This window comes from Cucurbita moschata, unplaced genomic scaffold (genome assembly GCF_002738365.1).
Source record: "Cucurbita moschata cultivar Rifu unplaced genomic scaffold, Cmos_1.0 Cmo_Scf00003, whole genome shotgun sequence".
Taxonomy (NCBI): Eukaryota; Viridiplantae; Streptophyta; class Magnoliopsida; order Cucurbitales; family Cucurbitaceae; genus Cucurbita; species Cucurbita moschata.
Genome location: NW_019268519.1, coordinates 7,067,945 through 7,081,573, shown reverse-complemented (window position 1 = coordinate 7,081,573; position 13,629 = coordinate 7,067,945). Strand labels below are relative to the sequence as shown.

The window sequence follows — 13,629 nt, the reverse complement described above, 5'->3', positions numbered from 1 at the left end:
TTTTTTTTTTTTTTTTTTTTTTTAAAAAAAAAATATTATAAATTTTATAATTTCACTTGAATTTTGATATTATTTTTAAATAATATAAAAAATTAAATTAATTTTTATTACCTTAATTTTTTAAAATATTAAATAAGACATGGAGTTTTAAATTTTTTATTTAGTTTAGAAAATTTATTTCAATATTTTGAAATTAAATAAAAATTTTAAAATTTTAAAGATTTATAATTTTGGTTTTCTGACAAAAGAGCAGTCAACGTGAAGCATGACTTGGCTTTATTTAAAGCTGTTTGTTGGCAGACAAATCCTGTGGGGCCCACGTCTGGTGTTCTAAAAAAAAATAACTTACTAAATCTTTTTTTATTTTAAATTTAAATGTATTAAAGTTTCAAATTTTAATTTCAGATTTGACCGTGTGTTCGTGTCTTGCACGCGCATTCTATTAAGACTCGTAGTAATCTGATTGTGCGAGGAGCAACGTATGCTTAAGCCTCTAGCTTCGTTTTTGAGAAAATGCTTTAGAAAACGGGGTGTGAAAACCTCTCCACAATGTTTTAAAATCCTTGAAGGGAAGCTCGAAAAGAAAAGCTCAAAGAAGATAGCGGTGGACTTGGCCTGTTAAAAATGTAATATCTACTAGTGGTATGTTTGAGCTGTTACAAATGTTATCAGAGTTAAACACTGGGCGGTGTGCTAGCGAGAATGTTAGACTCTCAAGGGAGATGGATGGATGGTGAGATCTCACGTTGGTTGGAAAGGGGAACGAAACATTCAGAAAACCTCTTGGTAGTAGATTTCTAAAACTGTGAGGCTGACGGCGATACGTAACGGACAAAAGTGGACAATATTTGCTAGCGGTGAGCTTGAGCTGTTACAATAACTATCGAACATGAAACTAAGTTAAAAGAAAATTGAAACAGACATATAATCTTATGATCGTGACATCCAACGCGTTGTAGTTTATTTTTGATAATTTAGTTAATTTTAAAATAAAAGAAATATATTCAATTTTTATAGAAAAAAAAATGGTTGGCATGCAAATTTGGTATTAAAAAAAAAAAGACAATAATTTATTGTCTTTATATTTTCGTATAAATGCCACGTGGAAAAGCTTTCGAATGGTCGTCTGAGACACACAACTTTATTTATTTATTATTATTATTATTTTTAAAAAATAATTACATTATTTAAATATATTTTTTCACGTGCGGCTTGCTTATAATACACTTTTCATTTAATTTCTTGTCTTTATATTTTCAAAACGTAAATTGTTTTTATTTTACTCTTATTTTCCAACCAATTTCCAGTTCATTCCATTTAATAAAAAAATTATATTTATCCATAATATATATAAAATATTTACCGGTCATAATACACGTTAATAACTAAAATCTCATAAAATATTTACGAGTCATAATACATTATTAACATCAATTACACAAATCGGGTTAGATTGAATCGTAACCCTATTTTCAAATTTGTCGAGTTAACCCAACCAAAAAATTATCACCTACAAACCGAACCTAATTTTCAATTTTCAAACATTCGAACCCAATTCATTAAAAAAAAAAAAAAAAATCGAACCCAAACCATATTGATTGAATTATCGGGTCGTATAAACACCTTAACCTAGATTTAGATTATAAATTAAAAAAAAAAAAAATCAAAATCTAAGCACAAACCAAACCCCGCTGTGAAAATCAAATGAAACTAAACCGAACCGAACCGAACCGAACCAGACCGCACCCGAGTGCGAATGGCAAAGGGAAGGGTTAATGGGCTGGATTGTGGAGCCAGTCAACAAACATTGCTTTCTTTTCCAAATTAGCAATCTATTCATTCAATGAATATAAAAGAGACAGAAGAATCTATACTCACATGGTTGGTGGTGGTGGCTTGCCCCTTGCTGCAACCAAACCCATTTTCAATGGCCAAAATAAATTATGAGTATTATCAAATCTCAACCCCTATGAGTTTAATACCCACCACCCATCAAGAACACCAAGAACATCATCATCATCAACAACAACAACAACAAATTTTTAAATCAACAACATAACACAAAGAAACTGGATCCAATAACTAACTACATCTTCCTTGCACAAATTGGTGAAGCAAGATCTCCTCTGTTTCAATATCAATCAACAACACCGGTGGTTTACCATATCAAGGCCCGAGCAGCTGCAAAAACAGCGGTTAAAACGAACGGGATGTGGCCCATGTGGGTTGATCTTGGAGCACTGCTCTTCTCATTCAAGGGTGAGCTCGAGGGCGGGGGCGGTAGGTGCTCGACATTGATAGCGAGCTTCATGCCTCCATAGCAAAACCCTTTGCCACTTATGAAGTAATAAGGTCTTGTTACATTCAAATGAACAACATCTCTTCCAGCTCCTGTGGTGAAGTTTTTTAGTGGATTCTCAGAATTGCAAGCCTCGTAGTTTGTCTTGTTCACCTCCAACACATCCATTTGGTTCCTGTCGTACACAAAAACTAACAACAAAGACCAAATTAGCTATAATCCCGACATCCTCGTCGAACTAGTTCGAGTAACTAACCATATTTCGACCCAATACGTTCAATCTTCGAGAGTTTTTCTCATATAATACTTGATAGATCGTTACAATGTAATGTACATACGTGCACGTGCAAAGGGATACATGGATGAACCGACATTACATCAAAACAAGAGCGACCGAGAGATTATGCGAGTTGGAACTTTCTTTTCAGCTCATTTGCTAGTAACAAACCAAATCTTAGCAGATTTCTCTAAATGATTCGATAACCGAGAACAAAACATGTTGAAAGAACCCGTGTTGATTTGCATCAAATCCAGATTCTAAAACCTAGTCCATATCTCAAGCTAAGGGACAAGAACAATCAAACACAGAAATTCAAAAGGCAGAACCAAGAACATCAAGAACCAATTTCATTTTCCTACTTCTTACACCAATTTTCTCAGCAACCAAACAGAATCAAGAATATCAAAATCCGACAAAAACCCACAAAATCTCTCCTCAAAACTAACCAAAATCCAAATTATCAGCTACAAATCCAAACACCATTAACAGATCTAAAGATAAAAGTGCTTACAGAGCCAGTCGTCATAGTAGAAGTGCTTCCCTTCAGCCCAGACAGTGTAGTTCACATTGGACGTCCACCCCATGTTGTCACCAACAGTCCACCGTTTAGCTGAAACTTCCGACACCGCCGCCGCCAGCAGCAGCAGCACCACCGCCGCCAACAGCCCACCGCCGCTGCCCCTTCTTAGAACCTCCATAGCTCTGTATTTTTAGCGTAGTCTAGAAGGGTCTGGTTCGAGGTTTTATTTAAATGGGTGGGAAGGGGATTAGTGATTATGAAGATTAATTAAGAGCTTGCTTAATGGATCTACTGACCGCCATTATTTTTTTCAATTCGATACAAATTATTACACCTCAGCTTTTACTTTATTTTTTTGGGGGGGAAATCAAAGTTTAACAATTTGGGTCCAAAAGTTGAGATTTTTTCACACGACAGCCAGCTCAGGTTTGGTATTGTTCTTAGAATTCTTTAAAACTCTGTTGAACTTATATGTTTTGTTAATATATGAACATATAATGATACTAAATGATTTTGAGTCCATAATTTAAGGCTGAAATGGCTCTTATTTGTTGTATTTTGGGAAGTTGTGGGGCATCAAATGAAGTGGAAGACTACTCATTTCACACATAATCTAGCTGTCAGTTTATGTACTAAGAGAGACAATGGTCCTAGCTTGCAAAAAGAAATTCAATCCAATTTAGGGTATTTTATTTGTGACTCGAACACTAATCCAAATTTACACTCTAATGGCTATCTCGTTCATCTGGAGCTATTGTAACTTAGTCTCATTATGCTATATTAAAAAAACGATCAATTTATGAACTCATCAAGCTATACCCATGAAAAGGGAAAAATGTTTAGTTTTCAGGCTATCGTGTTATACTCGGTGGGAAAGAAAAAACGAATAATTTCTGCTTTAGTAACTACTGTTTTATTGACTCTAATATTTGCAAACTTTTAAGGAATGGAATATTATCAAGCACCCTTCACTGTTGGGGAGGATAACGAATCATTCTAAACTTTTAAGGAAGAATGGAATATTATCAAGCATCTTTCACGGTTGGAGAGGATAACGAAGCATTATAAACTTTTAAGGAATAATGGAATATTATCAAGCACCCTTTTGGAGAGGATAACGAAGCATTCTAAACTTTTAAGGAATAACGGAATATTATCGAGCACCCTTCACTATTGGAGAGAAAAACGAAGCATTCTAAACTTTCAAGGAATAATGGAATATTATCGAGCACCCTTCACTGTTGGAGAGGATAAGGAAGCATTCTTCATAAAGGTGTGGAAACTTTCACTCTGACAGACACGTTTTAAAAATCTTAAAAAAAACTCAAAAAGTTGGAAATCTTCATAAAGGTGTGGAAACTTTCACTCTGACAGACACGTTTTAAAAATCTTAAAAAATACTCAAAAAGTTGGAAATCTTCATAAAGGTGTGGAAACTTTCACTCTGACAGACACGATTTAAAAATCTTAAAAAAAAACCCAAAAAGTTGGAAACTTTCACTCTGGCAGACACGTTTTAAAAATCTTAAAAAAAACCCAAAAAGTTAGAAACTTTCACTCTAAAAATCTTAAAGAAAACCCAAAAAGAAAAACCCAAGAGGAAAATATCTGTTTGCGTGGATTTAAGTTGTTACAATTACATATTGTATTAATGGCCCTACATTTTTCTTAATTTTTTCGATCAATGTATAAGACATTTATTATCTTTTTTAAAGTTGAATGTTCGATCTCACTTTATATTTTTTGAATAAAAAAAGTTATAATATAACTCAATGAGGTAGTTCATTGTTCATCGGAAGCATCTTTTAATATGTCGAAAGTTCACTAATCCTATACTCTAGTTCGAGTTAAAAAATGAATAAAGTTTATCGTGGGAAAATCTACAAAAGGGCGTTTTAATTCACCCATTTTTGTATCCGACATTGAAAAGATAAAATAACTTAAAAAATCTGGTGCTAAACCATACGACACAAATTAAGTTAGCTGCAAAAACAAGTCAGCAGTTCCATAGACCAAACACAGCTTCAACTTGGCTTCGGAGATTTAAGTAAGATCATCAATCCAATCTTCTTAATAAATATTGAACTTGAACTTCCTTAGTCAATGGCATGATCCAATCCCCATATAGATCAGCAACCAAGCTGGGTTTGATCTTATAAGTTGCTCGGGATTCAGCTTTCGGTGCATCGGTCGTTACCTCTTGTCCATAAACCGTTGCTTTCATCTCCACTCGCCTTTTCACAGCCTCCTCCACCGTCGGGTATGTCAAGATATCCATCAGTTTTTGCTTATCCTTTGAAAAATTTACACAAGGAAAAAGTTATTGAATGAAAATCCAGAGAAGAGTCAGCTGGAGGGTTCCATCTGGTTTGAGTTTGTTTACCTGTGCTCTAATAGCTGCTTCGTACGCCTCTGGTGAGGCTCGAAACTTAGCTTCTGCTACGAATTTTCCATAATGGATTCTCTTTGATAAAGCCTGCCAAAGTAAGGAATTCATTCATACAATTCTTGGAGATTGTCATGTTAATCAACGTGAAGTTTATGCATAAACGGTGAATTTCTTGTGTACTTAATTCTGCGACATTTTCTAAATGGTTATCTAACGGGGCCTAAGTATCGATATATTTGGCTCTTATTAATGTGCTTGTCCCAATAATCGACTTAGACTTCCCATTTTTAAGTCAGTAAAGTAAACTAATACAACGAGAGAGGATTCGGTGATTTCGATCTTCCTAGTAACCAATAAAAAAATTCAGATCACGTTAAACTAGTATCAGCAAGACCAGCAAACTAAAGAAAGTTTAATAAAAAGGAAATGCTTCTTGAAAACAACTAATCTGATGGTTTTTAATAACATAACCCAGATGAAATCTAAAATCGCCTAAAATTGGTTCGACTCAAACACTGCAAACGAAGTCTAGAGGATGACGTAGAGACCGTAAGTCCCTTCGATGGCATCCCATGAAATTGAAATGCTGATTTATGTACCATAGGCCACATTTATACAGGAAAAATCAAATGTTGAAATTTTGAGTAAAGTTAGTGAAATGAGATATAACTTCAACAGCTGAGCAGCAAATAACATATATGAAGACAAGAAACATGGTTCAATATTGTAAAGTCTGGAATATACAAGATTATTGCCGCATAGAGGACAACAAATTTGTTATTATGCTAGCTATCTAATTCTTTTGTTGTTTGTCCTCTTTTTTATTTTTATCTTAATATTTATTTTAGGCTAAATTAATTGAAAAATATTCCTAAACCTTGCACTTTGTCTCAAAACATACCCTAGACTTTCTAAAAAATCTAAAAAATACTCTTGCCGCTAATTTTAGTACTTTATTTCAATAATACCCTTGAACTTTAAAAAGTTTCATTAATATCCTTCGACTTTTTAAAAAAGTTAAAAAATACTCTTATCGTTAGTACTTTGTTTAAAAAACACTCATAAAATTTTAAAAAATAACATTAACACCACCTTTATATATAAAAAAAACGGAAAAAGTTCTTACCGTCAATATATGGATGGAAACCGTTTATCAACACCTCATAAATTGTCTCCAAACTTTTAATGTTACTTTTGAAAATTTATGAGTATTTTGAAGCATGGTATTTATAAGGAGTATTTTTGAACTTTTAAAAAAAGTTTAAAGGTATTTTTAAAGGTTTAAGGATATTAATGAAACTTTTGAAAACTCAAAGGATGTTTTTTAAACACTTTTTAAAGTTAAAAGGTATTTTTGAAATACTTTTAAAAGTGTTCAAAAGTATTTTTGAAACAAAGTATTAACGGTTTTCATCCAAAACCAACGGTAAGGGTATTTTTTAACTTTGTTTTAAAGTTTAAGGTTATTTTTTAGACTTTTTGAAAGTTTAAGGGTATTATTGAAACTTTAAACTTTTGAAAGTTCAAGACAAAGTGCAATGTTAAGAGGTATTTTTATTAATTTAGCCTTTACTCTAACAAGAACATGATTCATGAAATGGATTGGTTGAAAGGCACACCTGCAAACACAATGTGTCGCAAACAGCACTTGATCCACAATTCCCATCATCTCCTTCCTTCACTAGTCTAGGAATGAGATCCCTAAAGTACACGTCCCATACTTTTGGATTGATGTTAATCGAATCTGCGGCTGGATGTAGTACCTGTTCGCCACATAAGTAGTTGACATATAAGAAAACAGAGCAACAGAACCATTTACAATATCGAGCCCGATTTCAAGAGCATTGCTCAGATCTTATGTTATCAGTTACATACTAAGATTTCTTTTTGAGTGAAATATGACTGTAGAACGTATTATGGAGACCAACTCAAGATGAGCATAACTCCAAGCATCCTTAAAAGATATTTACCAGAGAGGATTCTAGGCTTTGATTGATCAAAAGAAGGAAAAAAGAAAATCCACCTCGACCAATATGCCCTGAGCCATGGCCATATATAACATACATGGCTAGACAATTAGCCTGGTTTTGTAGGGAAATGATTGCAGAAGAGTTCAAATATTTCAATTTGAGAAGTTAGAATTGTTGAAATAGGATGGACCAATGAAACTATTAACGAAACACAGCTATTTATCATAAGTAAAATTTTGTGACAAGCCAATGTGAGCATTAAACCAACAATAGTATATGTTACCAAATTTTGAATTTCTCTTAAGGGTCTGGGTTGCCCTTCTTTGATTATTAAGGTTAGGCAGCTTTTCCTCTAAGATGTATTAAGAATTTTGAAATATATTATCTCAAGTCAATAGAATGTTGCATTCCTTTATTTCACAGCTTTGAGTTCTAAATTTTGATAGGGGCAACCACATCATTTCGAAAGAAAAGGGAACCATGGAGGGAAGTTGTTCAAAATAGGAAAGAAGAATGAGATCATGATCGTAAGTGAATGTGGTCCCCGCTTCTTGAATAGTGTCTGCTACTAAATTGAATAGACTAACAAAACATGTAGATTAGTTCGGAAATGTTCTAAGGACAAACAATTTTAATAGCATGCGAGCTTAAGTTTACCTGAGGATACTGCATTGGAGGCAATAGCGGTTCCGGCAAGTCATTTGGGAAGAAAGGATGTTCATCAGGGCTTTTGTATCTCCCCACCTAACATGAAACAGATTGTTGTTAAGCAGAAAATCCGATGAAAATGAAACCTTCCTCTCATTATTTTACATCTTAATTTTTACTAAAGTTTCTGTCTTCTCGCATACCTGAGCATGAAGCTTTTCAGTTTCTTTGACCATATACTCTACCAAAGAACCATGAAACCCATCCATAACAAAAGCATCCCGGTCATAAGTATTGGCATTGTAACAATACTGTGTTCTCTCCATAAGATTGAATATTATGCTGTCCTCCTGAATGATTAATGAAAATCTTATACCCTCGAGGGTCAAGGTCTCACTCATGTCCACCCGTTTCTTCCTTGCTAGTGGTCTACAGCAATCCAATTTCAATTAATTGAGGAGGAAAAGAACGAAAAGCAAAGGGATTTTAGATCCTTCAACCTACAAGAATTACTCTTTAGCTTGTAAAAAAATGCAGCAAGGGTCTCTAAGTCGAGGAAATCATAGAGACACCTCAAATGGACCAGATAGCCTTACTTTGAAAAACATTTTCTTTTACAAGTATTGTCAAGCACCTTTCGGAACCTTTCTAGACAAGTGGCATACAAAATTGATATGATGACGTAATTATAATGGACTTTGGCCATGCCTAAAAACATAAGATTGTGTAAACAAATGTTATGCAAAGGGCAACAAAGTTCTTTAACACAGGACATTGTTTAGATCATGAACTTTCATTATTATGCTTCTGAGTCTTAAAACTATAAAAGGTTTCAAATACGCTCTCAAACTTTGAACTGTAATTCAACGTAGTCCTATTATCTTCCATCCAAATTCTGCATTGTCCTATTACTGATTGTCATTAACTTAAAAATAACATAAAATGTTTATAACAAAAACAACTAATTTTCACTGCATTAGAAGAAGAAAGTGGATAGTTGAACAAAATAAAATGGCACATACAACATACCTCCTTTCGAAACAACATTTTGAAACTCTTTTACTGGTTGTGCCACTCTATTTTGTCCAGTTTTCCACTTACTTTTGTTTGATGTTAAAACACACTACATAGAATCAAAATTCAAAGTGGAGCAACTTGATTAACTTGATTGAAACCTTTTAAAAATCTAAGAACTATACAGACACGACAATCAAAATTGAGAGGATACATTTGGTAATTTAATCTAGAATATACATGCTCAGAACCTAAAAGAACCACAAAGAGTTGACTGAATGTGTTAAAATTGTGTACATAAACAGCAGGCACCTAAAACTACCGCCTCCCTTTCCTAATTACCATGTCGCCAAATCCAAAAATCTAACATTCAACGACAATGGAAAGTTCTACTTGAGCATTTGCATCTAACGAAAAGAAGCAAATTGAAGACAACACCACAAGAATTTGGCGAGCATAACAAATCAGACAGCAAATTAAGTAGCAGGCATAGAAAGAAGAAGCAAACAACAGGATTAGTCAAAGGATTGTCGTGTATATACCCGGTGGAAGCGGAAGAAGCTTGAACAGGGCGAAGGCCGCATCTCAGCACACTCGAGCAATACTTCGAACTGGTTGCGGGCATCCGATGGACGAACAAAGAACATCTTGGTCGAGAACGGAATCGAAGCGGGTGAATATATGGGGCCGTTCTCAAAATTTTTGCCTGCATCTCCATTGAAACAGTATCGAAGAAGTTAAGCTATGGAGCGATGAAAAAGAGGAGAAAAAGAGCAGAAATGGAAAGGAATCGTTAGCGAGTCGAGGAAACGCCATTTCTGAACTTCTTAGCTAATAATAATAATAATAATAATAATAATAATTAATAACTTACGTGTAAAATACTTACAAGCTTAAATAAGAAAGAAAGAAATAAATAAATAATCAAAATCACTCTCGGTTCTTCCTAGAGAATGTCGAGATAATCACAAGAAAGAAGTTAAAAGAGTCAAGACTACATTAAGCAGTTTTATGGGCTTATGTTAGATATTTGTGATATGTCCGAGACAACATGGTCTTCAGTTTTATTGAGGGGCTGAAGTCGTGGGTGAAAATCAAGCTCTACGAACAAAGAGTTCAAAACATTTCCATGGTCTATGCTCCTGCAAAACGATTGTTTGATCTTAGTATTGATGAACTCCAAGAGATAGGGCGAAACAAGGCGTCCGCAAGTGGTGAAAATGAGAATTACTGATCAAAATATCCCAGAAATTGGGAAGTGACGGAGACCTCATAGCCAGAATAGTCAAAGTCAAAGTGAAGACCCCGTTTTGTTTCATGTGCAATGGATGCCGTTTTGTATCTGAATGTCCATTGAAGGCAACACTATACACCTTCCAAGCAAAACTTGGAGTAAATTTAGAAGTTGAGTATGAGATGGTAGAAACAAAAACTTTAACAATGTACTAAGTAGAGTAGAGATAATTTTATAGAGTTTAAACTTGAAACTGATGTCATGGGCTCACATGACTTGGATTTCAAAGGACGGAATAGAACTTTCATTAAAGATATATTCGTGACAACGACTTAAGCTAACCAGGTAAGTGGCCTTACTATCGACATGGTTATATTTGATGTTGACACGTGCCCCATGGTTCTACACGTGTCATATATACTGATATGTATGAATTATCTGTGAATCGGTATGCTTATATTATGTTTATGTTATGTTATAATAGGTGAATTGTATGATAATAATTATGGTACGATGTGTTCAAGGATATGTTTGAGATAGAATACGAGAAGGATGCACAAAACGAAATCTAACGATAGGAATAAGATACATTCATGAAACGTTAAGGTTAGATTACATACCGGAGTGCCATGGATAGGGGAGATTGATGAAAGAATATGGTTAGGATATGGGTAGAAAGGGATAGGTTTGTGATAGATTGATAGAACGATAGTGTTAGGATATGTTCCTGTGATGATATGATTAAGGTACGTTCACGTAACGATATGACTATGATAGGTATAAGAACGTTAAGGCTATGATAAGTTAGGGAACGATATGATCACGAAGTGTTTACGATACGACATGTTTATGATGCGATATATTGTGATGTGATATGTTATTTTTAGATTGTTTTGTGTGATCATTGAGGTAATTGTTGTATAAATTGCACGTTATGAAACGACATGTTAAAAGCATGGAGCGTTATGTTATGTTTTCTAAATTTTATGTATACAACATGTTATGAATGACATGATATCACGAATGAAATGTAACCCCGTTAGATTATGTATAATACATAGACTGAAAAATGAGAAATGACATGTTAAGCATGAAAGATGATAGCGGGGTTATATTCATTAATGATAAAAGTAGAAAGATTGGGGACCTCATGCATTATGTGTGTTCATGCATTGGGGGGATACCCCTATTCCATCACGAGGGTACGGACGCGTACATCCAATGGCAGGACAACGACTGTTATATTTTGCATAGCGTTGCTGTGACGGTTACTAGTTCTAATGGATGTCCGACCTAGGGAGCGTCCAAGTGTATGCTCGCCCGACAAGTAAGGTGGCCTAGTAGTGTGCGAACTGACAGGTGAGCCCATACTCGCATGTATGGGCTATGTGTAGAGTGTATGGTACACGTCCAAATTACTCGTTAGAACAGCACCGTAGGAAGACAGATTGAAAGATAGGTCCCATCATTTCAGGTTAAGGCAAGACATTTCTGTACGGCTGACAACGACATCGCAACTCGAGATCATGACACATGCATAGGATAGTGGTATTTATTTTCTTAGACTTAGGCTAGAATGGGACGTTTTTAACTTAAACTATTGTTTATTTTATTTAGCTTTTGTTGTGTCGTTTTAAAAATGTTTTCGAAGCAAGTAAGTCCATGGCTGTGTTTTAAGGCAAATGAGATGATAGGACCTATCTTTCAATCTGTCTTCCTACGGTGCTGTTCTAACGGGTAATTTGGACGTGTACCATATACTCTACACACAACCCATACATGCGAGTATGGGCTCACCAGTCAGTTCGCACACTACTAGGCCACCTTACTTGTCGGGCGAGCATACAATAGTGGTCATGTGATTGTTGCATTTAACCTCAATAGTGGGGTCACTTACTAAATATTTCTTTAAATACTCGTCATGTGCTACTACATTTTTCAGGTTAAGGCAAGACATTCTTGTACGGCTGACGACGGCATCGCAACTCGAGATCATGACACATGCATAGGATAGTGGTATTTATTTTCTTAGACTTAGGCTAGAATGAGATGTTTTTAACTTAAACTCTTGTTTATTTTATTTAGCTTTTGTTGTGTCGTTTTAAAGATGTTTTCGAAACAAGTAAGTCCATGACTGTGTTTTAAGGTAAAGGTTATGTTTTATGAAATTTAAATGGAGTCTTTCGCATTCAATGTTTATGGTACGTATACAGTAGCGACCTTAAATTAAGTAGAAAATTTCGGGTTGTTACATTAGTATTAATGGGGGCCAATCTGACAATAATCCAGACAAACACTCATCAGCCAGGAGGGGTGAAAATGACGTCAGCACTATAGTTGAGAAAGGATCTTAGCTTCGTGATCTATTTAGAAACATCGCGACGTGAAACAAGGAAGTCAGACAAAGTATTAACGGAGGCAAGATGGCTTGCCTCAAATGCATGTCATACGACTCAACTTGAGCTACCTGAATTTTACAAGCAGCTAAATGTCTTGCAAATAGTTGGGTTCATTAGACACAAGTACCATTGTTAGTGATCACCCAAAGGCCGGAGAGAAACACCAAGCCAACACGGCCCGTCGAAAGAGAGGGATAGAGACAAACCTCTGAAACAATGCATGTTCACGTAGAAATACCATCTAGACGAATGAAGTGAAGAGTCAGTCAGAAGCGTTGGCCACGAAAAATTCAAGGCAAAGAGAGTTTTGATCAAATTGAGGTCATATCAACTTCGAGGTTAAAACAACTAGAATCAAATATTGGGGCGAAAACTTCTACGGACCAGTCGAAGTTATCCACAAAGTCCAAAATGCATAATGTAAGATCCAATTGCTCCCATGGATGCGAATTAGCCCTTTTGTCCATGTCAGTAACATGAAACATTACTCTCCCGATCAAGAAGACGTCAAGCACATAGAGGCAACATAACCTCATGCAAAGAAGAAGAATTTCCAAGTGAAGAAAGTAGGAGAAACTCCCACAGAAAAGACGCCAAGATATGGTTTTCAACAGTTCTTTGCATATTGGAAGACTTCTCAATGCGGAAGTCAACTGGAAGCGTGTCGAAAGACCTAAAGTTAGCCTCGACCTACATCACTAAGTTTGCGAAGAGTCGATCGATAGAGACGTCAACCAATTGAGTAGGGGAGGATGCCACAGTCATGCTTGTCCAAGGTGGTTGTAATGACCCGAGAAAAAGAAAAAGAAAAAGAAAGTAAAAAAAAAAAAAAAAAAAAAAAAAAAAAAAAAAAAAAAAAAAAAAAAAAAAAAAAAA

General features: G+C 35.1%; 2 protein-coding genes across 2 annotated transcripts; both read right to left on the bottom strand.

Annotated features, from left to right (window-relative positions):
* Window positions 1-1,815: 1,815 nt before the first annotated feature.
* Window positions 1,816-3,366, bottom strand: LOC111441162 (lamin-like protein). The gene is made up of 2 exons (XM_023078113.1): window positions 3,091-3,366; window positions 1,816-2,490 (listed from the first exon to the last, which is right to left on the bottom strand). The coding sequence occupies exons 1-2, from the start codon at window positions 3,275-3,277 to the stop codon at window positions 2,159-2,161; spliced, it is 519 nt and encodes a 172-aa protein (XP_022933881.1). The 5' UTR covers window positions 3,278-3,366; the 3' UTR covers window positions 1,816-2,158.
* A 1,536-nt stretch (window positions 3,367-4,902) lies between these two features.
* Window positions 4,903-9,928, bottom strand: LOC111441208 (chorismate mutase 1, chloroplastic-like). The gene is made up of 6 exons (XM_023078180.1): window positions 9,663-9,928; window positions 8,310-8,535; window positions 8,116-8,202; window positions 7,108-7,251; window positions 5,483-5,575; window positions 4,903-5,392 (listed from the first exon to the last, which is right to left on the bottom strand). Exons 1-6 carry the CDS (start codon window positions 9,836-9,838, stop codon window positions 5,156-5,158), a joined length of 963 nt encoding a protein of 320 aa, XP_022933948.1. The 5' UTR covers window positions 9,839-9,928; the 3' UTR covers window positions 4,903-5,155.
* Between the last annotated feature and the right edge of the window lie 3,701 nt (window positions 9,929-13,629).